The sequence below is a fragment of the Melanerpes formicivorus genome, unplaced genomic scaffold, assembly GCF_026170545.1.
Source record: "Melanerpes formicivorus ecotype bairdi unplaced genomic scaffold, bMelFor1.0.p_v2 SCAF_12, whole genome shotgun sequence".
Classification (NCBI taxonomy): Eukaryota; Metazoa; Chordata; class Aves; order Piciformes; family Picidae; genus Melanerpes; species Melanerpes formicivorus.
The window spans coordinates 16,410,190-16,432,160 of record NW_027142364.1 but is presented as its reverse complement, the minus strand read 5'-3'; the positions used below and the strand labels follow the sequence as shown (position 1 = coordinate 16,432,160).

The 21,971-nt window shown below is 47.4% G+C and overlaps 1 protein-coding gene across 2 annotated transcripts in view; it reads right to left on the bottom strand.

Moving 5' to 3' along the window:
• SGPP2 (sphingosine-1-phosphate phosphatase 2) overlaps window positions 1–21,668 on the bottom strand; it is a 38,773-nt gene extending 17,105 nt beyond the window's left edge. The window contains exons 1-2 of one of the 2 annotated variants that reach the window (XM_068145484.1): window positions 21,450–21,668; window positions 8,425–8,583 (exon numbers count right to left, since the gene is read on the bottom strand). In XM_068145484.1, the coding sequence (XP_068001585.1) occupies window positions 8,425–8,583; window positions 21,450–21,668 (378 nt within the window). Of the gene's footprint in view, window positions 1–8,424; window positions 8,584–13,963; window positions 14,049–21,449 lie in introns of those variants that run through there. The other variant, XM_068145485.1, reaches the window with a different exon arrangement.
• Window positions 21,669–21,971: the final 303 nt, after the last annotated feature.

Genomic DNA, 21,971 nt, shown 5'->3' with positions numbered 1-21,971 from the left:
ATGGCAAGGGCACCACGACTAAAAGCCACCCAGCAAAGGTGCTGCTCAGGTTTTCCTGTCTCCCCACATGCTGGTTAAAAGTGGCTGGAGGATCCCAGGGTTCCACCCAGAGCTCAGCCACAAAGAGTTGAAAACAAGCAAACAAAAAGCCAAACATCTCAACAGGTACTAGTGACCACATCCGTGGTGGCCTCTATGAGAAGTGTCTTGCAGAAAGGCACTTACAGTATGATATGTCATGGCAGGATATATCCAAGTTGCATAGTACTGAGGCCCTCATCTCCTGAGGGTGCTAGTTACCTACCTCAGTTAAGTGGTATTTTCTCCTTCAAGCCACACAGTGTTATTTCATGACCTTCTTTTTCTGCCATTTTTTATTCACTGTCTAACAGCCTCAGGAAAGCAAACAAGCAGCCTGAAAGCTTTTCCCATTATTGGCTTTTTTCAACCTAATGGATGAAAAAGCTGCTTTAATAAATACTGCAAACTATGACTGCAGGAACACAGGAGATGGAGAGCTGAGCACTGGGGACAGGTTAAAGATCACTACAGAGTTAAGCCTCATCTCCACTTATGTACCTGTGTAATGCAAAAAATCATTGATGGTCCTGAAATAAATTTAGCATGAGCAGAAGTCACTCCAAGTCCAGACTAGCAAGTAGCTGGGGACTGTTTTGGTCTGCAGGACTGAGTAATTCTACTGTGCCTTGCAGCCTACCCTACATAAGCCAACAACATATTCATGAAGGCTTCAGACAGAAAATCAAGGAAAGGGAGATTAGGGCCTGACCAAGAAACACATCACCTTCTATCAGCTTACAGGCAGCAAGCTGATGTATTGCAAAGTCTATAGCAGGGCTGACCCCTCAAACTGACAGTGCTGGGCTTCACCCAGCTCCCCTTTCTTCACAAGGGCTGGGAAGATTTTTGGAAGGGTGAGCTAGGCTCAACCCATGCTCACCTCAAATGTCTCTACATGCCCATGTATGTTTCCACCCAAGGGGGCTCAAAACCCAAAGCTGAACACTGGAGAGAAAAGGGAACAAGCACTTGAACACAGAGTGAGCAGACACCCTTTGCTGTCTCGAAGATAGGGCAAAGAAGAGAAATCTTGAAGCAAATAATTTCTTTGTGGTTGTTTGCACTTTCCTTGTGTTGCTGACATTTTTTTCCAGCCTAGAGTACTCTGTTACAAGTAGTTCACTGTAAGTCAGCAATGTGCCCTTGTGGCCATGAGGGCAAATGGTATCCTGGGGTGCATGAAGAGCAGCGTGGCCAGCAAGTCAAGGGAAGTTCTCCTACCCCTCTATTCTGCCCTAGTGAAGCCACATGTGGAATATTGGGTCCAGTTCTGTGCTCTTCATTTGAAAAGAGACAAAGAACTACTGGAGAGAGTCCTGTGGAGGCTGCAAAGATGCTGAGGGGACTGGAACATCTCTCTGAGGAGGAAAGACTGAAAGACGTGGGGCTGTTTAGCCTGGAGTAAAGAAGACAGAGTGGATCTTCTCAATGCTTACAATGTCTAAGGGGCAGGGGGCAAGAAAACGGGGCCAGACTTTTTTCAATGGTGCCCAGCAACAGGACAAGAGGCACACACGACCATCCCACAGACACATGAAGATCAGAAGGAGCCATTCTTTTTGTACTCTTTCAGCTAACAAAGGTGAACAAGGACATATTTATTTTCCAGTTCTGATTTTGCAGCTCTCCTGTCTGTGCTATTGATCCGGTGAAAGGACAAAATGAAATTCTAGAGACACATGGAGTCATATAGCATCACTGACTTCTTCCCCAGCCTGACTTTGATTATGCTGGTTTGGCTCCAAAATAGAAACCCTATAATCTGGCTGTACAGACCTTGTGAGAGCTTTGTCATCTTCCCAGAAAGGAAATACACAGTTTGAGAAGCATCTTGGTTTTGTTTCTATCATAACCACTGTGTCCTGATAGGAGCAACGGAACACATGGGGAATTGGAAAGGGGTGGGGGAAAATAAGGATGCTCTATTAATAAACTGGCATTTGCAGGAGATTAGTCAAGCAGGAGCAAAGATTATTTGTGGTTGTCAAGGCAGGCATGACTTTGATTCACCACATAAAAATTAAACCGAGCATCCAGCCCGCACTGCTTGCAGCTTCTGTTCTCAGCATCCCCCAGCTAAGTGAGCAGATAAACACTGCACCAGATAACAGCCTTAACTGTTCCCCTCCAGCACCACTTGGTTCACAGTGAGAGATGAGCAGGGCAAGGAAAAGCACAGCCTCATGAAGATTATTCTTCCATCCCCAAATCAATGCCAAAAGCTCAGGTTTGGTTTCCAGAAAACCCACCATGAAAGTCACCAAGCATCACTGATGACCTTTTGCCCCAGCAGTAGCCCAGGCAGAGGAAGCTCTGCAAAGCAGAGGAGCCCTAGGCACCCCTAACTTGGGGAGCTTTAAGCCACCATCTCATCACATCCTGCTCCCCATCACCACCTTGGTTAGGTGTGATGGGATGTTCAAGATCACATTGAGCTGGTGGGATACTCAAGCACTTGAGTTGTCCCAGCTGTGGCGTGAGGAGCACATCCAGAGGGGCAGGTCTCCAGGCCAGCACAAGCAGGTCAGCGTGTCATGGCAAGCAGTAGCAGTGGACAGGAGGGAAGGGACAGCAGAGACAGCTTCTTAAAATACATGAGCACAGTTTTGGAGCTCTCAAGTCAGACTTCAAAAAAAACCAAACCCAGAACAATATCAATCAAGAGATCCTCATGCCTCCAGAAGTATAACCAACCAACATCCAAGGACATTCACTCTAAAAGAATTGTTCAGCTAAAACCTTAAGGTAGTTGACTATCTTGTGATGTGTATAAGAGTTGAAACTGGGCCCACAGTCTCCCAGTAGCAGGAAAAAGTACCCCACATCAATATGGTTTATCATCTAACACCTAAAACTGGGAAACACCCTGAAGTTCCAATGAAATATAAAAGGCTTCCAACTTAAAACTTCATTTTAAATTAGTCCTTGCTGGTCTCAGTTATGAAAGCCTCACTGGCACTTTTTATTCAAGGTTTGAGTACACCACCAGCACATCCAAAGCGCCCTCTCAGTCAACACTTTATCATCTTGCCCATGGTGTTTTCTTCCATGGACCATTCAATTTTGAGTCCTGGAACGCTGTAGTTACTTAACATGCCCAAATGTGGTCTCACCTGGTCTCATGTCATGCAATACATGATGCTTTGAAGACCTTGACTTTGGAGTGGCCACGTACACAAGCTGTTCCAAGCTCCTTTTGGTGAAGTGTTGCAGAAGCACAAAAACTAGCAAACACCCAAGAACCACTAAACCCAGACCTTGCTGCAAAGTGTGATTTCAAAGTGATTCAGTCATGTCAGTGGGATCATCATGCAGGTAAGTTCCTCCTTATTATTAAACTCCTGCTTACCTGAGAGCCCGAGTTCAGAGCTCGTAACTTCCAGGTGATTAAATGCTGACAGCCTTTGGAAAATTATTCCTTTGAAAAGCAAAATGAGAAACTAAAGCACCATGGATTCAGACCAGGATCTCCTCAGACCTGCTGAAGCTGCACCCAGCAACGTTTGAGGAGCTCAGTAGGTGCCCTCCTGGCATCCCCACCCAAACCCTGCCTTTGAGATGTCACCTTCAGCTGAATCAGCAGCTTATGGCTTTTGTACACCAGTAGCTTCCCCACCTGCCCTGGCAGAGTCCATACTGTTCAGCTTTTGTTAATATTGTAGGAATTATACCATAACTACTTTTTCCACAGACTGAAAGACCACACCAAAATAAAACTTTCAACCCCAAAGGAGTGCAGGATAGCAAACACAAACTGAGCTTTCACCTCTCCAGTCCAGACAGAAGTACATTTTAGGGGCTGGCCCATGTGAAGTTATTTTTCATGTCTGTACTTCCTGCTTGGAGTAGCAGGAGGCACAAGCATCAAAACCTTGCCTTTGCAGATCAAAGAGTGTTGACTTCACACTCTTGAAGAAGGGAAGCAAAGACACCAGGGTGCCTTCAGCACCAACTCTGCATCTTGCTCACAGGTTTCAGGCAGTTATTTCCCTTGCCTTCTATAAAGGGAAAGCCTGCATGTACGCTGTGAATCCTCAGAGGAAAGACACTGTGTTGCTTTAAGCTCACAAAGCAATGGATGTGACCACAGCTAGTGTTTCACAGAGCTGTCCAGCTAGGCCAATTTGGGGGACCAAGGACTAGAGAATACATCCCAGTGCACCAGCTCCATTCCCCTGTTGCTGCTGAAACAAACTTTATTTTTCTTACCACCCTTTGCCCTTTAGAGCTACTTCACCTTTGCCTTCACCTTGATTTACAGCTGCCTCATGCCCGATCCCTCTTCTGGTTGTGCATGCATCTTAGGCAGCTCCTACCTTCCCCCATGTTTACAGCCAGCCCCATTCTCTCTCTGACTTCATTTTGTTAGGGACTTATCTATGCTTTCAGTCTCTGCTCAGAAAAATTGCCTGTTCCCTAATCATCCCTGGCTCCATGCCAGCACAGATTTATCTTCCTCAAATGTGGGTGACTGGCTCCACAGAAACTACCACAGATAAGATGGCAGGAAGGTCTTATAAACAGCATACACACTGCTTTAAGTTTTAAGGGAAGAAGCTCCCATCAGACTCTGTTGTTTCCCACTTGCAGCAGAAACTCCCAGGTTTAAGTCCCCAGCGGCACAAAAACATCAAGTACCACATTCTGTACCACCTCTGCTCCTCCAGCGCCTGAGGGCAGGCCCACCTCTCCCGTCTGGTGGTCTCATGCTCTTTGTCACAACAAAGTTGGTGAGGGGCTTGGAACACAAGCCCTATGAGGAGAGGCTGAGGGAGCTGGGGCTGCTTAGCCTGGAGAAGAGGAGACTCAGAGGAGACCCTATTGCTCTCTACAACTACCTGAAGGGGGGTTGTAAACAGGCAGAGGTTGGTCTCTTCTCCCAGGCAGCCAGCACCAGAACAAGAGGACACAGTCTCAGGCTGCACCAGGGGAAGTTCAGGCTGGAGGTCAGGAGGAAGTTTTATACAGAGAGAGCGATTGCCCATTGGAATGGGCTGCCCAGGGAGGTGGTGGAGTCACCATCACTGGAGGTGTTCAGGAGGAGACTTGACAGGGTGCTTGGTGCCATGGGTTAGTTGGTTGGGTGGTGTTGGTTGATGGGTTGGACACGATGATCTTGAAGGTCTCTTCCAACCTGGTCTAGTCTATTTTATTCTATCCCACTTGACTGTATTTCACACAGCTGTGTGCTTATGAGAAGGTCATTGCTGGTTCTGTCTATCTCCCTGATGAAGAGCTCCACTAACAACCTCTCCTTATCCCAGATGGTGTTACAAGGGAACTTCTCTCATCTTCTTAGGGATCTCTCTTCCATACAAATGCCTTGCTCCAGCTGGATAGGTACCTTCAGAGAAGTGTGCCTGGGTGCTCAATTTGCCCCTTTGTGCTCTTCCCAGCCTTCTACTGGCAACAGTTGGGCTACCTGGATTTTTACTGCCAACTAACGTGGCTGTTCTCAGCACCCTGTCATCACCCACACAGAAGTGGAAGCACTTCTTTAGAACTCTGAATTGCAGAGAAGCTGTCAAAGAAGGGCTGATCTAAAGCACAAGTCTCTGAGGAATGGTGGAGGGAACAGAAGTTATTTAGCATGGAGTAAAGAAGCCTTCAGGGAGACCTTCTCACTCTCTACAACTCCCTGGAAAGGAGGTTGGGTGAGGTAGAGGCTAGTCTCCCCTCCCAAGAAACAAAGAATAGGACAAACTGAAACAGACTGAAGTTGCAGGTTTAAATTGGACATTAGAAAGATTCTCATCCCTGAAAGGGTTGTCAAGCCCTAGAAGAGGCTGCCCAGGGAGGTGGTGGAGCCACCATTCCTGAGGAAATTGGGAAGCTGTGTAAATGTGGTGCTGAGGGACATGGTTTAGTGGTGGCCTGGCAGTGCTGGGTTAATCATTGGACATCCAGACCAAATGGCTTTCTGATTTGCCCTCTTCTGCAGGCACAGTCAAGGCAGAAAGGCACACAAGGAGCTCTAAAGAGGTATTTTTGAGCAATAGGCAAATCCAGAAGGCAGCAACAACCAATTATCTTCTATGGCATGCTGCCAGCAGCAGTAGGTGTACTCCTGGCCAAAACCCAACTCTAATTAAACAGTGTCCACCTACTTCTAAATTTCATCTGCAATATGTTTTTTCATGTTCTCTTTATAAGTTGCACAGACAAGGGTTACTGGCCCAGAGCAACTGCTGCCTTCTGTCTAAGGCTGGCTGTCTTTGAAGTGTATGACCCAATTCAGATGGATTTTCCAATTTCTCCTATTATTTAGACAAAAGAGAGAATGTTGTTAACCAAAATGGACTAAGGACACACTTTGATGTAAAGAAACAAAGCTAGATATCACATCACATGGAGTCTACAACAGAGGTCTTCTGAGGAATGGCTAAGGGAACTGGGTTTGTTTAGCCTGAAGAGAAGGAGGCTCAGGGGAGACCTCAATTTCTAAAATCACCTGAAAGGAGGTTGTAGTGAGGTGGGGGTCAGTCTCTTTTCCCAAGAAACAAGCAATAAGACAAGAGGAAATGGCCTCTAGTTGCACCAGGGCAGGTTTAGGTTAGACATTAGGAGCAATTTCTTCCTCAAAGGGGTTGTCAAACCCTGGAACAGGCTGCCCAGGGATATGGTGGGTGTCCCATCCCTGGAAGGATGTAAAAAATGTGTAGAGGTGGTACTGAGGGATGTGGTTTAGTGATGACCTGACAACAGTTTTGGGTTAGCAGTCATATTTGATGATCTTAAAGGTCTCTTCCAACCAAAATGATTCTATCCAATCTTCAACTTCTTAAATCTAGGTAGATTGACAGCTAAAGCTTCAGGATCTGTCATAGATGCTCCCCACCTCTCCTCTTTTTTCTCACTCTCATTTGGGCAGCAAAGACCTGAGCAATACCAAAACAAGCAATGGCAGCAACAGAACAGCCATTTCCACACCTGGATATCTACTGGGTTTTAGTGCTAGAATGAAAATACATTATTCTGGATAGCCCACACTGCCTTTGTAAGGGCTGAAACAGTGCTGAAGGCCACTGAGAGTGCTCTTGTAGTAACAAAAACATCAAAAGAAAAATCAATGTTTTGAAGTCTTAGCCTTCAACAGAGAATCTGCTATTTTCCCCCACATAAAGTGACTGCAGAAGCAGCACAGCAGCCTGTGCACCCCTTTCCTATTCAGTTTATACTAATTTCAAACAAGCCAGAACCAGAAGAAATGAGGGTAAGAGAAAGATTGCCTACATGCAGTAAAACAAGGTCCTTAAAATACCATGACCCACTGAGAAGGAAGTGTTTTCCCAAATCAAATCCTACCAAAAGCTGCTAAGTCAGGTACTGAGATGGAAAAGAAAAAACACAAAATCCCAGCACGGTGGGGGCTGGAAGCGACCTCTGGAGATCAAGTCCAACCCACCTGCTAAAGCAGGAGTCACCCACAGCAGGTTGCCCAGGACTGCAATGTCCAGGCAGGTTTTGAATCTCTTTAGAGAAGATGACTTCACAACCCCTCTGGGCAGCCTGGTCCAGTGCTCCAGCATCCTCACAGGAAAGAAGTTTTTCCTCATGATCAGATGGAACCTCCTGGGTTCCAGTTTGCCCCTTGTCCTGCTGCTGGGCACCACTGAAGAGTCTGCCCCCATCCTCTTGTCCTTTAGGTATTGATAAGTATGGAAAAAAATCCCCTCTCAAGCCTTGTCTTCTCCAGGTTAAACAGACCCAGGTCTCTCAGCCTTTCCTGATCAGAGAGATGCTCCAGTCCTATTATTACCTTTGTAGCCCTCTTTTGGACTCTGCCAGTACTTCCCTGTCTCTCTTGACCTGGAGTGTCCAAAACTGGACACAATACTCCAGATGTGGCCTCCCTAGGGCAAAATACAACAAAAGAAGAATGCTCCTCAACCTGCTGGCCACACTTCATAATGTGCTTCAGGATACCCTTGGCTTTCTTGGCCACAAGAACACATTCCTGGCTTGTGGGGAAGTAGTTGTCTAGCAGGGCTCCCAGGTCTTTCTCTGCAGAACTGCTTTCCAACAGGTCAACCCCTAACCTTGTACTGGTGCATGGGGTTATTTGCCCCCAGGTGCAGCACTCTACACTTGCCCTTGCAGAACTTCATGAGGCTTTGTCCAGTCTGTCCAGATCAAAGAGAAGTTAGACCAGTCCAAGATGCAGCAGAGATCAACAGAAACACTATGTCAGCACTGTGATGCATCTGTGTCCTCACACACAGGTTACCCATACAAGCAACCCTGGCTTTTAGTTTGTTTGCAGGGATTTTGGTTGTTAAATGTTATTTGCCACAGATACAGAACGAACAACTACACTTTTAAACACATCATAGAGATACTTACAGACCAAATGATGATCATCCTTCTAGCTACAGAGTGATCTATGTTCCAGTAGGTAAATGGAAGGAAAGTGATATAAAAAATCTCTTCACCCAAAGCAGCTGAAAACTTGAACAAGTAGTAGTAGAAGTAGTTCTTCACAATATACTTCTGTGTGCAGCCCTGGAAATGAGAGAATTTTGGAAGACTTCTGTGAATTAGCTAGATTACAGCAAACACTGAAGATATTTAAGCTGTTGGTCTTCCCAGCCCCTAAATCAAATACTTTGGCGGAATAAGCATCAAGAAATGAAGTTCAATCTTTGCACTAAAATGAAGATTACAGCAATAACTCAACTACATTTCCCACAGATCAGAAATCTATTCAAACTAAAGTCTCCCTGACAAAGACTTTCCAGAGATGGGATCAGTCTTTCCTCCAGTAAAATCAAGTCTATTTCATAACAGAGTACTGATGTAGTGATGCCACAGCCGTTAACTACAGCCCTTGGCATGTGCCTTGGCTCAGCTGCAGCAGCATGAGCAAGCAGATCCAGGGCTGTGAGTGAGCAGAGGGAAGAACTGCCCAGGTCACCACTGACTTCTATGCCAAAATCTTTAAGTAACCAAACCCAGGTTGTCTCTGTAAAAACTACCAACAAATATATTGCAAAATGCATCAGGTGACTGTTCAGCACCACATGATTTCTTTTTTTAGGGTAGAGATTGAGGGTTTTTCCCTCTGACTTTAGCAGCTAGATCGTAGAACCAAAGAAAGGACTGGGTTGGAAGGGACATTTAAAAGTCACCTAGTCCAACCCACCTGCACTTAAGAGAATAGAATAGACCAGGTTGGAAGAGACCCTTGAGATCACTGAGATGCCCAAGGGATGGGACATCCACCATCTCTCTGCACAACCCTACCCTCTAGCAGATCAACACAGACACCCAGTTTGGTGTCCTCTGCAAACTTACTCATGGCTTTGACCTAAGGTCCTAAAACTCTAAGAGGAAAACAATGCTGCTTGGAATTGACTGTGTAACTAGTCTATCAGAAAGGAACTTTCACCTTAGATGCTAGTGACAAAAAAAGGTAAAAATTATCTGAGAATTCTAGATGTGCAGTTTTGACTCATGGTGAATGCTATTAGATCTTCGCTTAATGTGTATCACAGTATAACTAAGGTTGGAAATGAGGATCATGGAGTCCAACCTATCAACACAGACCTCATGACTAGACCATGGCACCAAGTGCCACGTCCAATCCCCTCTTGAACACCTCCAGGGACGGTGACTCCACCACCTCCCTGGGCAGCACATTCCAGTGATGAACGACTCGCTCAGTGAAGAACTTCCTCCTCACCTCGAGTCTAAACCTCCCCTGGCGCAGCTTGAGGCTGTGTCCCCTTGTTCTGGTGCTGGTTGCCTGGGAGAAGAGGCCAACCCCTTCCTGGCTACAACCACCTTTCAGGTAGTTTTAGAGGGCAATGAGGTCACCCCGAGCCTCCTCTTCTCCAGGCTAAACAATCCCAGCTCCCTCAGCTTCTCATCACAGGGCTGTGCTCAAGGCCTCTCCCCAGCCTTGTTGCCCTTCTCTGGACACATTCAAGTGTTTTGATGTCCTTCTTAAACTGAGGGGCCCAGAACTGGACACAGGACTCAAGTTGTGGCCTAACCAAAGCAGAGTCCAGGGGCACTATGACCTCCCTGCTCCTGCTGGCCACACTATTCCTAATGCAGGCCAGGATGCCATTGGCCTTCTTGGCCACCTGGGCACGCTGCTGGCTCATGTTTAGGCGGCTGTCGATCAGTACCCCCAGGTCCTTCTCTGTTTGGGAGCTCTCCAGCCATTCTGATCCCAGCCTGTAGCTCTGCATGGGACTGCCATAGCCAAAGTGCAGCACTCAGCACTTGGACTTGTTGAATGCCATCCCATTGGATTCTGCCCATGTGCTTTCAATAAGGCAAATTGCATGAAGCCATCAAAAGGAAGGGGTGAAAAAGCTTCATCCGTTCACCTGTCATAGAAAACACCACAACATGTTTAAATTAGGGTTTGCATCAAGAAAGAGAAAGAAAAAGAAATGAGTCAGCAGCTTGGAAATGCTGGAGCCAGAGGAGCGTCCCTCACGTCGCAGTAACAGATCACTGATGAGCTACCGGCATTCCCCTAAGACCAGGCAGCAATAGGCCACAGCTGGCTGAGCAACAGAGCAGTCACTCCAAGAGTCTCATATACCACTTGGAAAATGCTGTCAGAGCAATTAGCAACTCTGAGGCTCCTGCCCAAGATCCTGAAACTCTCTTTGGTCACATTTAATGTGGTTCCAGAGAAAGCCCTCTCCTGGCGTCACTAATCACTCCATTAAGCACCGAATCTTCAACATATTAGGAATTGTGTGCTTCAGATCAAAGACAATCAGACACATCCCTAAGGTAATGCTTTAATACTTGGAACCCCATGGGATGAGGGATAACACTCTCTAATTCCAGTAATCTGGGGTTTTTTGGTGGTTTGGGGTTTTTTTGGGGGGTGAGGGGGGAGGAATCATTTTCAGGTTCTAAAAGAAACCTGGAGTTAACTATTTCCAGGCAGAAGGCTGGGCCAAGCCCTTCCATGTGATCAAAGAAAACTAATTCACTGCTTAAAATTTTTTTCCTCTTCTATCAGAAATCATCCCAAAGTTGTTTGGAGTTTCCTGTTTGGTTGGGCTTTTAACACTGATTTTTCAAATGCTCCATTAGCAGCTGGGGACAGCCCCACACGTGAGGCAGGGGACAGGCAGATCACGCCTGTGACACAGGGTGGTAACAGCCACGTGAGAGGCATGCCAGGGATTGCAGAATCACTACACTTGATTTTAGGAAGTTAAAAAACAAAACAAAACACACAAACCAGTGTGCTTTTAAATCACTGTGACCCTAATGCATTCTGACCACAGAAAGCCCACTCCATATCTTGACCCATAAGAAGTCCCTGGTCTGTGCCGCTGGTGCCAGACCCTAGCAGTTAGCTCACATTTAATTTCTACCCATTATTTCTTCAGAAACAGACTACTGCATTTTGTGAAGTGTCTTCCCTTTTTATTCTCATGGCAGGAAAAAGCCATTAGTTATTTGTGTGAACATTTAGCATCTTCTAACACCCCTAGATGTTTGTTGAATCTCTGCTTTTCTCTCATCTTTAGACTCAGTTATTCTGAATGTTCTGAAACACTTCCAGTGAGTCAGCCCCTTCCTAAATCTTCCTTAGCAGGATCAGAGACATTTTAATGAGCACTAACTGTAGCTGTAGAGAAAGAGAGAATATTCAGAACATTTAGAATAGAATAAACCAGACTGGAAGAGACCTTTGAGATCATTGTGTCCAAACCATCATCCAACACCACCTAATCAACTAAACCATGCAACCAAGCACCCTATCAAGTCTCCTCCTGAACACCTCCAGTGATGGTGACTCCACCACCTCCCCAGGCAGTCCATTCCAATGGACAATAAGTCTCTCTGCGAATAATTTCTTCCTAACATTCAGCCTAAACCTCCCCTGGTGCAGCCTGAGACTGTGTCCTCTTGTTCTGATGCTGGTTGCCTGGGAGAAGAGACCAACCCTTCCGTCTACAACCTCCCTTCAGGTAGTTGTAGACAGCAATAAGGTCTCCCCTGAGCCTCCTCTTCTCCAGGCTAAGCAACCCCAGCTCCTTCAGCCTCTCCTCATAGCGCTTGTGTTCCAAGCCCCTCACCAACTTTGTTGCCCTTCTCTGGACGCGCTCCAGCAAGTCAGCCTCCTTCCTAAACTGAGGGACCTAGAACCGGACACAGTACTCAAGGTGTGGCCTAACCAGTGCAGTGTACAGGGGCAGAATGACCTCCCTGCTCCTGCTGGCCACTGTTCCTGATCCAGGCCAGGATGCCATTGGCCTTCTCAGCCACCTGGGCACACTGCTAGCTCATGTTCAGCCTACTATCAACCAGTACCCCCAGGTCCCTCTCTGCCTGGCCGCTCTCCAGCCACTCTGACCCCAGCCTGTAGCACTGCATGGGGTTGTTGTGGCCAATGTGCAGAACCTGGCACTTGGATGTGTTAAATCTCATGCCGTTGGACTCTGCCCATCTGTCCAGCCTGTCGAGGTCCCTCTGCAGAGCCTCTCTACCCTCCAGCAAATCAACTCCTGCCCCCAGCTTGGTGTCATCAGCAAATTTTCTGATGATGGACTCAATGCCCTCATCCACATCATCAATAAAGATGTTAAAGAGCACAGGGCCCAGCACTGATCCTTGGGGCACACCACTAGTGACTGGCTGCCAGCTGGCTGTGGCACCATTCACCACCACTCTCTGGGCTCGGCCATCCAGCCAGTTCCTAACCCATCGCAGTGTGCTCCCGTCCAAGCCATGGGCTGACAGCTTGGCCAGCAGTTTGCTATGGGGGACAGTGTCAGAGGCCTTGCTGAGGTCCAGGTAGACTACATTTACAGGCCTCCCCACATCCACCAGGTGGGTCACCTGCCAATCTGCCATGTCATTTAAACAAAAAGTTTAATAAAACAAGATAGAGTTGACAGAGAACTTATTGAAACAATTAATAGGAAGAAGCAATGAAAGGGAAAATTGATTTTGTCACTTTCCTAAAACAAAGCCTTCCTAACAAAGAAAAGAAAGGGGGGGGGGGGGAAACAAGACAACCACCAAAAAAGGAAAGCCAACATCTACACAGGAAAAAAGCACAGCCTGTAAGTCTCCAATTTCAGAGACATAGGAGAGTGGCTGCTAAGGAGATTGAGACAGCCTGTGGAGGACTCTGCTTCCTGGAAGGAGAGCTATACATTTCCTGAAAGAGAGCAAACCCAATGTCTGGCCCAGCATGTCCACCAAGGATGGAGAGTTCGCACTCTCATCATTGTAGAGGAGTCAAACCTGTCCTTACCCACACCTGTGGTGAAAGCTTCAATGCATACTCCAAGCAGTCTCCAAGAGCTTTGCTCTCCTTCCACCTCACCTGCAACTTTCTTACCAAAATCCAGACCTATGGTTATTTTCTTATCTGCTGCAGACAAGGAACAGGTTGTTCCCTTCCTCTGGAGACTGACATGGGAGAGGCTTTCTACAAGTGTTCAAAAAGGACATAACTGTCCTCTCCTCCACTCTTTAATTGCCTGGTATTTCTTACAGAAGATATTTAGTGTTTTCCAAACACAGCACTTGATGTGCTTGTCTTGAATTACAGGGCCCAAGGATCTGACACGACACAGTCATGCTGAAGGAACAGTTCTGCACAATCTCACTTTGCAGGCTGCTTCCAGCACAGCATGCCACCATCATACCACATGCAACCTGTCATCTCCTCTAACCATTTTTTCCCCATGAAAGCACTACCAAGCCTATTGTTTTCCATTCTGCTGTCATTTATTACACCTGTTTGTTCAATAGGTATCTGCACCTATTGAAGTCAGTTTTCAACCATATCTTCAGCTTGACGAGACTGTTTGATTTCTGTTCTCAGCCTTCAGCCTACCTGCAGCTCCTCCTAGCTTTATCTCAAAGGAAGGATGACCCTCACACCTACCTTTCCAGCTAGTTACTTCCACATGCTGATGAAACCTATTCTGAAAAGTCTCTGTTTTCATGCTTTCCATCAAAAGGTGTTCTCCATGGCACACAAACTCTCAGGGCCATCCAACTTCATACAGTCCTTTCTCAGCAGATACTTTGAGGGCTGACATCCACGAACTATAGAATAAAAGAGTAGTTAGGTTTGGAAGGGACCTTTAAAGGTTCACCTAGTCCAATTCCCCAGACCTAACTGCCCATGTATTTTGCAGCTCATGCTAGCTGCTAAGGAAAAGGAAAGATTATCTGATCTTCCTCACACAGTGACCTCATGCTATCAGAATTGTTTCAGCCCTTCCCTTCCAATACAGAGGAACCCATGGGCTTTGGAATTTGGGCAAACACTTATACATACATGCCTGACACAGCAACACCTTTATTTCTGTGCATGTTGTTTATTGAAAGGTGTCCTTCTTGTGGCCATTGCAGTGGCCCAAGTGACTCCCCAGACATCCAGTCCTTACGCTTTTGTTTGTAATCACCCATGAGTGTCAACAGCAGCCTCCTGCCAAGAAAGCCACACACCACCAGCCTAAGTAGGGCTGTGTGCATCTCTTTGATGAGCACCTGCTGCTACTGTTGCTGGGACCTTTCATCTAAGCCCCAATTCGCCATTGGAATGGGCTGCCCAGGGAGGTGGTGGAGTCATCGTCCCTGGAGGGGTTCAAGAGGGGATTGGATGTGGCACTTGGTACCATGGTCTAGTCAGAAGGTCTGTGGTGATGGGTTGGACTTGATCTTTGAGGTCTCTTCCAAACTTGGTGATACTGTGACAGATCACCACCTTCATTCTCTTGGCCCAGTCTTGCAAGCCAGAGGTTAGGCAGACTGGAGATGGCTATTCCAAGTGTCCCAACAAAAGCGTTGGGTGAGCTTCCCATGTGCTTCCATCCTCTTACGTTCCAGGCAGGACTGGGTGGTTTGTGCAATAAGGAAAGAAAAACACAAGAGAAGCATGAGAGGGAAGGGTAAAAGAAAAAGGCTTCCTTCCTTCTTGTTTTACAGTGGAAGAACAGGTTTGTTTAATTGCATTTTAATTTGCGAGGATTAGATTGCAATTTTGTGAGGTGCACCATGGACCCTATGCCTACAACCTCCCAAGGAACTCATTGCAAGGTTTAGCTAGCTGCAACAGCTCTAGGAGTGACAGGAAAACACTGACCTGAGAACCAGAGAAAGTAAATTACAGGAAATAAGGACAGTTCAGAAGGACAAAGACTGCAGCTTCAGAATTAAACCTGACTCTGTTTCCTCTGAAACTCAACTGTATTTCCTGCCTCCAACAGCTGAGTACTGCTAGAAGTGGTTTTGGATAGAAGGACGTGTCACAGCACAACTGCACACCATTAGACAGCCACCCTGCCCACATGCCAGCTCCCAGCAAGCACCACCACCTCCTATTTTTGACTTCCTGCCAAAACACATGAGTCAGAGCATTAGCAGGACCTGCCTGGCTGCTAGATACCCATGAGAGCAGAGGGACAGAATCCCCTCCCTCAACGTGCCACCCCCATGCTGCTGGGGATGCAGCACAGGATATAGTTGGCTTCTGGGTAGCAAGCACACACTGCCAGCTCATGTCCAGCTTTTCACCCACTAGCAACCCTAAGTACTCCTCTGCAGGGCTTCTCTCCATCCTTTTATCCCCCAGCCCAGATACTGGAGGTTGCTCCGACCCAGGTGCAGAATCTTACACTAGGCTTTGCTGAACCTCACAAGGTTCATATCAGCCCACCTCTCAAACTTATCCAGGTCATTTACTTGCTATAGCAATCTGCTGTCACCCTCCATTGCCCAGCTGACCCATAAATATTCTCTGCAGATCGTATACACGTGGTGAAATAAAAGGACTGGCTGTTCAAAGGAATTTTCCAGTGAGAACAGATTTTCTCTGGCTCTTCGCCCTTTGAATCCCTGTTCTCCAGAGACCCAAATGAGAAAAATGATAGCAGAGGAGCTTTTATTCTTCTGGCTGATATCTGAACTAATGGCCTAAGACATTCAGCAGAATTATAAAACAGTAAGTGGCTCCCCTCCAAGCACTGGAATTAATCCTAGGATCATGACAGCTCCTCGTTACAAGGTCCAGTGGCCTCCAAAAAGATGACTCAGGTTGCATGCAGAGAAGCACTGTCACAAAGCACCTAATCATTGGTGTAAAGACACAGGGTCCCCTCATATGGCCCCTGTGCCATCACCCATCTCCCTCAGCACTGCACAGCCACACAGGATACCTACTACACATCAGGTTAGCAAGATCTAGAATACAGCAACAAATGGCAAGTGCCTGACTTTGCTGCCTGTTGAAGGGGACACTGGTGTTCTGCTGAGGAGCAGCAACCCAGCACTAAGAGATCTATACAGGGTTGCCAGATGGTACTTCAATCTTGGACACAACTTTGCTGCCACCTTCCAAAGGACCTTGACTCACTGGGCTGGACAAGACCAATCTGTGCCATGGTTTAGTTGATTAGATAGTGTTGGATGATAGGTAGGACTTGATGATCTCAAAGGTCTTTTCCAACCTGGTTAATTCTATTCTCTTCTAATCAGTGCAACACCTTGTTCACACAGAATAACACCCATCCCTTACCAACTGCTTCCCATGGGAACCTTAAAACAAAAATCACAGAATCACAGGCTGCTTTGGGTTGATAGGAACCCTTAAAGGTCATCTAATCCAACTTCCCTACAGTCAGCAGAGACATCAAATAACGCAGGTTGCTCAGAGTCCCAAGCCACCTGACCTGGAATGTTTCCAGGGATGGGGCATCTACCACCTCTCTGAGCAACCAGGGCCAGTCTCTCACCACCCTCAGTGTAAAAACATTCTTCCTTCTATCTAGTCCAAATCTTCCCTCTTTTAATTTAAAACCATCACCCTTGTCCTGTTACAACAAGCCCTGCTAAAGGCCTATTAGAACCACTTTAACTACTGAAAGGCCATAACAAGGTCTCCCCCAGAGCCCTCTCTTCTCCAGGCTGAACAACCCTAACTCTCTCAGCCTGTGCTTACAGAAGTGTTCCAGACCTCAAATCAGACACATGCAAAAGAAGAAAGCTCTGTCAGCAGTCACACTGTGTAGGGCAGAGATGAACACAGAGCTCCAGAGCAGCGGAAGCAGTGCTGAGGAAAGTGAGCCTTGTGCTCAGCCCATTGAAACAAGAAACTGGATCTCACGTTTCTCCACCTGCAGCTCTACACTGACCTTCCAAAAGTTCAGTTATATTCTCTAGGAGGGCATAGCATTGGCACTTGAGGCAGAAATGCCTTGCTGTCAGCTCTCCCAACAGTGCCTGTGGGCTTTTTGTCTCACCTACTGAACCTATCTCAACTTACTGCTGTATGGGAAGGGAAACAACATGAAACTGAGTAAGCCAGAAATATGATTTTAAAAGGAGAAGCATGACTCTGAAGCTGCTGCAAAAATCCATTGCCAGGGAACACCACAGAAGAAAGACTTTGACACAAGCTCTAGAACAAGTCTCCTTCAAGTTACCAGACATCTCACAACAGCAATGGCAGTACTGTCATCTATGTCTTGCACTAATCAGCTACAATTTGGGGGACTGCAACACAGAATAGGGGGAATGCATCCAGAATAGATGTGCTGTTTTTATCAACTTATCCTGCTTCTGTTAGATCACTCTGCTGTTATCCTGGTTGTTCCTGGTCATTAGCTCCTCATCTGAGGCATGAGCAAGAGCTACACGAGCACTGCAGGTGATCAGGAAGCCTGTAAACATCACACCAGTTTAGAGCAGTCCTAAAAGTTAAGGTATAACTACAGAGTAAATACAAACTGCACTCTTTCAAAGGCAGAAAGGCAGATCTCAATAGAGGATAAAGTATCTGGGGAAAGGAAGAGTGGAGAAAACCAAACCCACCTACAGAAAACTTCAAATGAGATTATTTTTTCTCCTTTGTTCCCTTTAATTCAGGCTAGCAATTGCAGGAGCAAAAGTCCATCAGGAGGTTAGAGATAAGCAGAGCCCTGCTTTTAAAATACATGCAGCATATAAGACAGGAGGAAATGGTGGCAGGTTGCACCAGCGTGGTCTAGGCTGGACCTTAGGAGCAATTTCTTCCCCAGAGGGCTTGTCAAGCCCTGGAACATCCTTCCCAGTGATCTGGTGAGGTCACTATCTCTGGAGAGATTTAAGCTGTGGTGCTGACAGAAATGGTTCAGTGGTGATCTGGAAGTGCTGGGTTAATGGTTGGACTTGACAAAAAAAACTCTCTTCCAACCAAAGCAATTCTATGACTTATTTGGCCACTCACTAAACTAACGGAGATGTCTTCATACAGTTAGCATTTGAAAGTGGGCAGCTTGAGAACCTCATAACAGAGCACTGGGAGAAGATACCTTTGAAGCAGTTTCAGAAATAAATTGCCTGCAAATCAAACTGCCATTAAAAAGGAGCACATAGATCAAAGAAATATTAGCTGCAGACAGCATAATTACAAGTTATTGCCTTATCTACTGTAATAATAAACCCCAGCAGCTCCTTCACTAAAAGTCCAGGGATCAAATATGAAGTCCAAGCCAGGGCAGAAATCTAGTTAGTGTTGGATCAACACCAGTTTGTCATTCTCAGGCAGCTGGTTTTCACCTGAGATATTAAAACATGTTTCTAACTGACCTGGTGACCAAGAGAACATAAACACCATGGGCTAAGCAACTGATCCAATATTTAGGAAGTGCAGGCAGCCCTCGCTGTCACACACACAAGAAGATCACTTCTTGTCTCCTAATCTGAAGGCAACTCCTTCAGGTGGATGGGACTGAATTACAACAATGCAGAAATACAGCTATTCATTGAGCTGCTGACCACTGTGATCACTTCATTATTAAAAACCAAACAAAATACCAAACACACACAGAATCATCGAGTGATTTGGGTTGCAAGGGACCTTTAAAGGTCACCTAGCCCAACTTTCAGTGACCTACAGGTTATACCTAAAAGACAATGCTGGTGTATCACAAGTAGCACTGCTGGCCACAAATGCATGAAGATAATTAAACACCTCCTTCTCCTAGAAGAGCAGCTGTCCTGTCTCCTTACCTTCCTGAAGTATTCTCCTTTCTCTCCATGCACTATGGCTTCCATCCCCACCAGGTGTGTCCATTGCCTCCCAAACCACCACCAGCTGCTGCCCCTCACTTCCTTTTCCAGAGAGTCCCTCCAGCTGAGCCACCCTGGCATATGATCCAGCCAATGTCAGAGGATACATGAGAACCAAGAGAGGAGAAAGCACTAATATCCTGGAGAGATGGAGCTTGGGCAGCCTCAGTGTCTGGCCAACCATTCATGTCATCTTCACTCAAGCAGGCAACATATTCTGTTTTCACAGATTGTCTGAGAACTTACATCGGAGAACCTGAAAACCTTTAAGACTGTAGCAGTAAAGACAAAGTAAGATGGAAGTTACTACCTCACAGAAACCTTCTGTCCTGATAAAAGGGACTTTGAAAGTCCCAGGCATCAGGATGGGGTGGATGCTCAAGCTGAGCACAGAGCCAACCACGATCACTAGGACTGAGCTGCAGGGGCAGTGTTTAGCACTTCTCTGTAAACACTTGCAGCTACAAGAAAAGACCTCTGTCCATTGAGATTTTGTGGCAGAGGACTTTTCTGTGTGTTAGACCCCTAAACCCACTTTTTTAGCAGATACAGGAGGGCAAGTGCATTTATCAGTGGAGCAACAAGCATGGGTTGTTGCATCTCCTGGTAGGCTGCAAAATCATGAAATCATAGTATCATTTTGGTTGGAGAACACCACACCTGGTGCTAAGCCATGTCCCTCAGCACCACATTTCTGCATCTTTTAAACACCTCCAGAGATGGCAATTCAACCACCTCCCTAAGGACCCTGTTCCAGTGTCTCATAACCCTTTCATTAAAGAAGTTTTTTCTAATACCCAACCTAAACCTCCCTCAGTGCAACCTGAGGAAACACTCTCAGGTATTTCCTCTTGTCCTATCACTTGTTACTTGGGAGAGGAGACTGACCCCCCCACCTCTCTCCAAGCTCCAGTCAGGTAGTTATGGAAAGTGAGGTCTCCCTTCAGCCTCATTTTCTCCAGCCTAAATAACCCCAGTTCTTCACCCACTCCTCAGAAGACCTGTTCTCCAGATCCTTCACCAGCTCTGTTGCCCTTCTCTGGACCCTCTTGGTGAAAGATTTTTGCAGGAGCAGAATGAGCCTGTCTTTACAAATCTAGCCCTTTAAGCCACTTGATTTGGGTTTGAACCCAACTTCCACATTTCAGAAGTGGGCATCCGTCTGCTTCTATCTCCAGGTCCAACTAGGAAAGACCTACTCTTCAGATAAAGAGAGTCATGTATTCTTTGGGAAACCCCAAACAATTGCTCTAGGTGAGTGCCTCCATTCACAGAGGATTCACTTGGACAGGATTTCAATATCATCACTGTTCAAAAAGCAAGTGGAGAAAACAAATCTTTTAGTGAATTATCTGCATAGTTAACTGAAAATAGTGTTTACTGTAATTCAGAAGTGACCAGACTGAAGGACTACCTCATTTTTATCTCATCTTCTAATTGAGAAAGTGTCAAGTAGAGAGTGATGAAGAACTTTAGATGTTTGAAATGGGAATCCAAGCAGCAGATGTAGAACAGGGAAGGATAAAACAGTCTGACAGGGGAGGAACGTTAGAGTTGCAGCATTCACACCTAGCCCATGTTTATTTTGCAAGAGGAGTTGGGAAGACCATTATCATCACACCTCCTTTCCAAAAGACACTATAAAGTGATCTCTAATGAATTCCAGTCATTACAGTAAGAGAAAAAGCAGGTCATCCAACCTGTACACAAGGGTTGCGTCATGCCCTTCCCTATTCCCTTGGGATACACAGGGAAATTACAGACGGTGCCACGGAATGCCACGACCTGCTTGGCCAGAGGAAGCATGGACAGCTCAGCTATCTCCATCAGAGTCCTAGCTACAAGGGACAGCACTGGATCAGCACAGTCCTGGATAGCAGCGCCGGTACACTCCATCCCATGTGAGAGAGCAACAAGCCGTGGGGCAGTAGGTCCTCCGGACGGACCCACGGGAAACAGAATTGCCTTTGCAGACGGTGCCCTCGGGAGCACCTGCATCGCGGGGTGAAGCTGCAGAGCTCCTCCAGCACCTCTGCAGGCAGAATACCCTCACATCCAGCATCTCATTTTTGGGTGCGCCAGCGATGAGAAGGAAAAAGGGAGAACCCCGAAACGCCTGCCCGAGCTGCGGCACCGCCCCACGCTCCCCTCGTACCCGCGCAGCCCGGCCCCTCTATCCCTCCTCCAGGGCCGGCAACGGGATGCGGCGGGGGAAACCCGCCCTGGGAGCCCCGGCGCTCACCGCTGCGGAGGAGGGGTGAAGAGCGGCTCTGCTGAGTCACCGCCGGGCCCGGCTGCCCCTCCGCAGCACTCACCTTCGGGCCTCGGCCGCTCCGCACCCCGTTGGGGACGCCGCGGGTGGCTGCGGGGCTGCGCAGCGCGCCCGCGCCGTTGCAGGCTCCGCCGTCCCGAGCTCCCTCGGCGGAGGGCTCGCTACCGCAGCCGCCCTCCTTATTGGCGGGGAAGAGCCCGCAGGAGCGCTGGAAGCGAGCCACAGGCTGGGAACCGCGCAGGGTGCCTAACAGGCGGGACATGCTGCTAGCAGCCTCCGCGCCGCTCCGCGCAGCCCCGACCCGCGCAGCGGCCGCGGGCAGGTGCGTCCCGGCCCCGCCCCGCACAGGTGGGCTCCGCCCCCGGCCCCGCCCCGGACAGGTGCGGGGCCACTCCCGGGGAAGCCCCCTGCCGGCCGGGCCGTGCGCCCCCCAGCAGCGTTCGGTTGGAGACTGGCGTGTAGCCACTGCTCAGCGTGGCAAGAGAACATTCAGCAAATCCTGGCCGTGGCCACCTGGCCCAGCACTGTAACACCGGTTAAAAAGATCATACAGAATCAGAGAAAC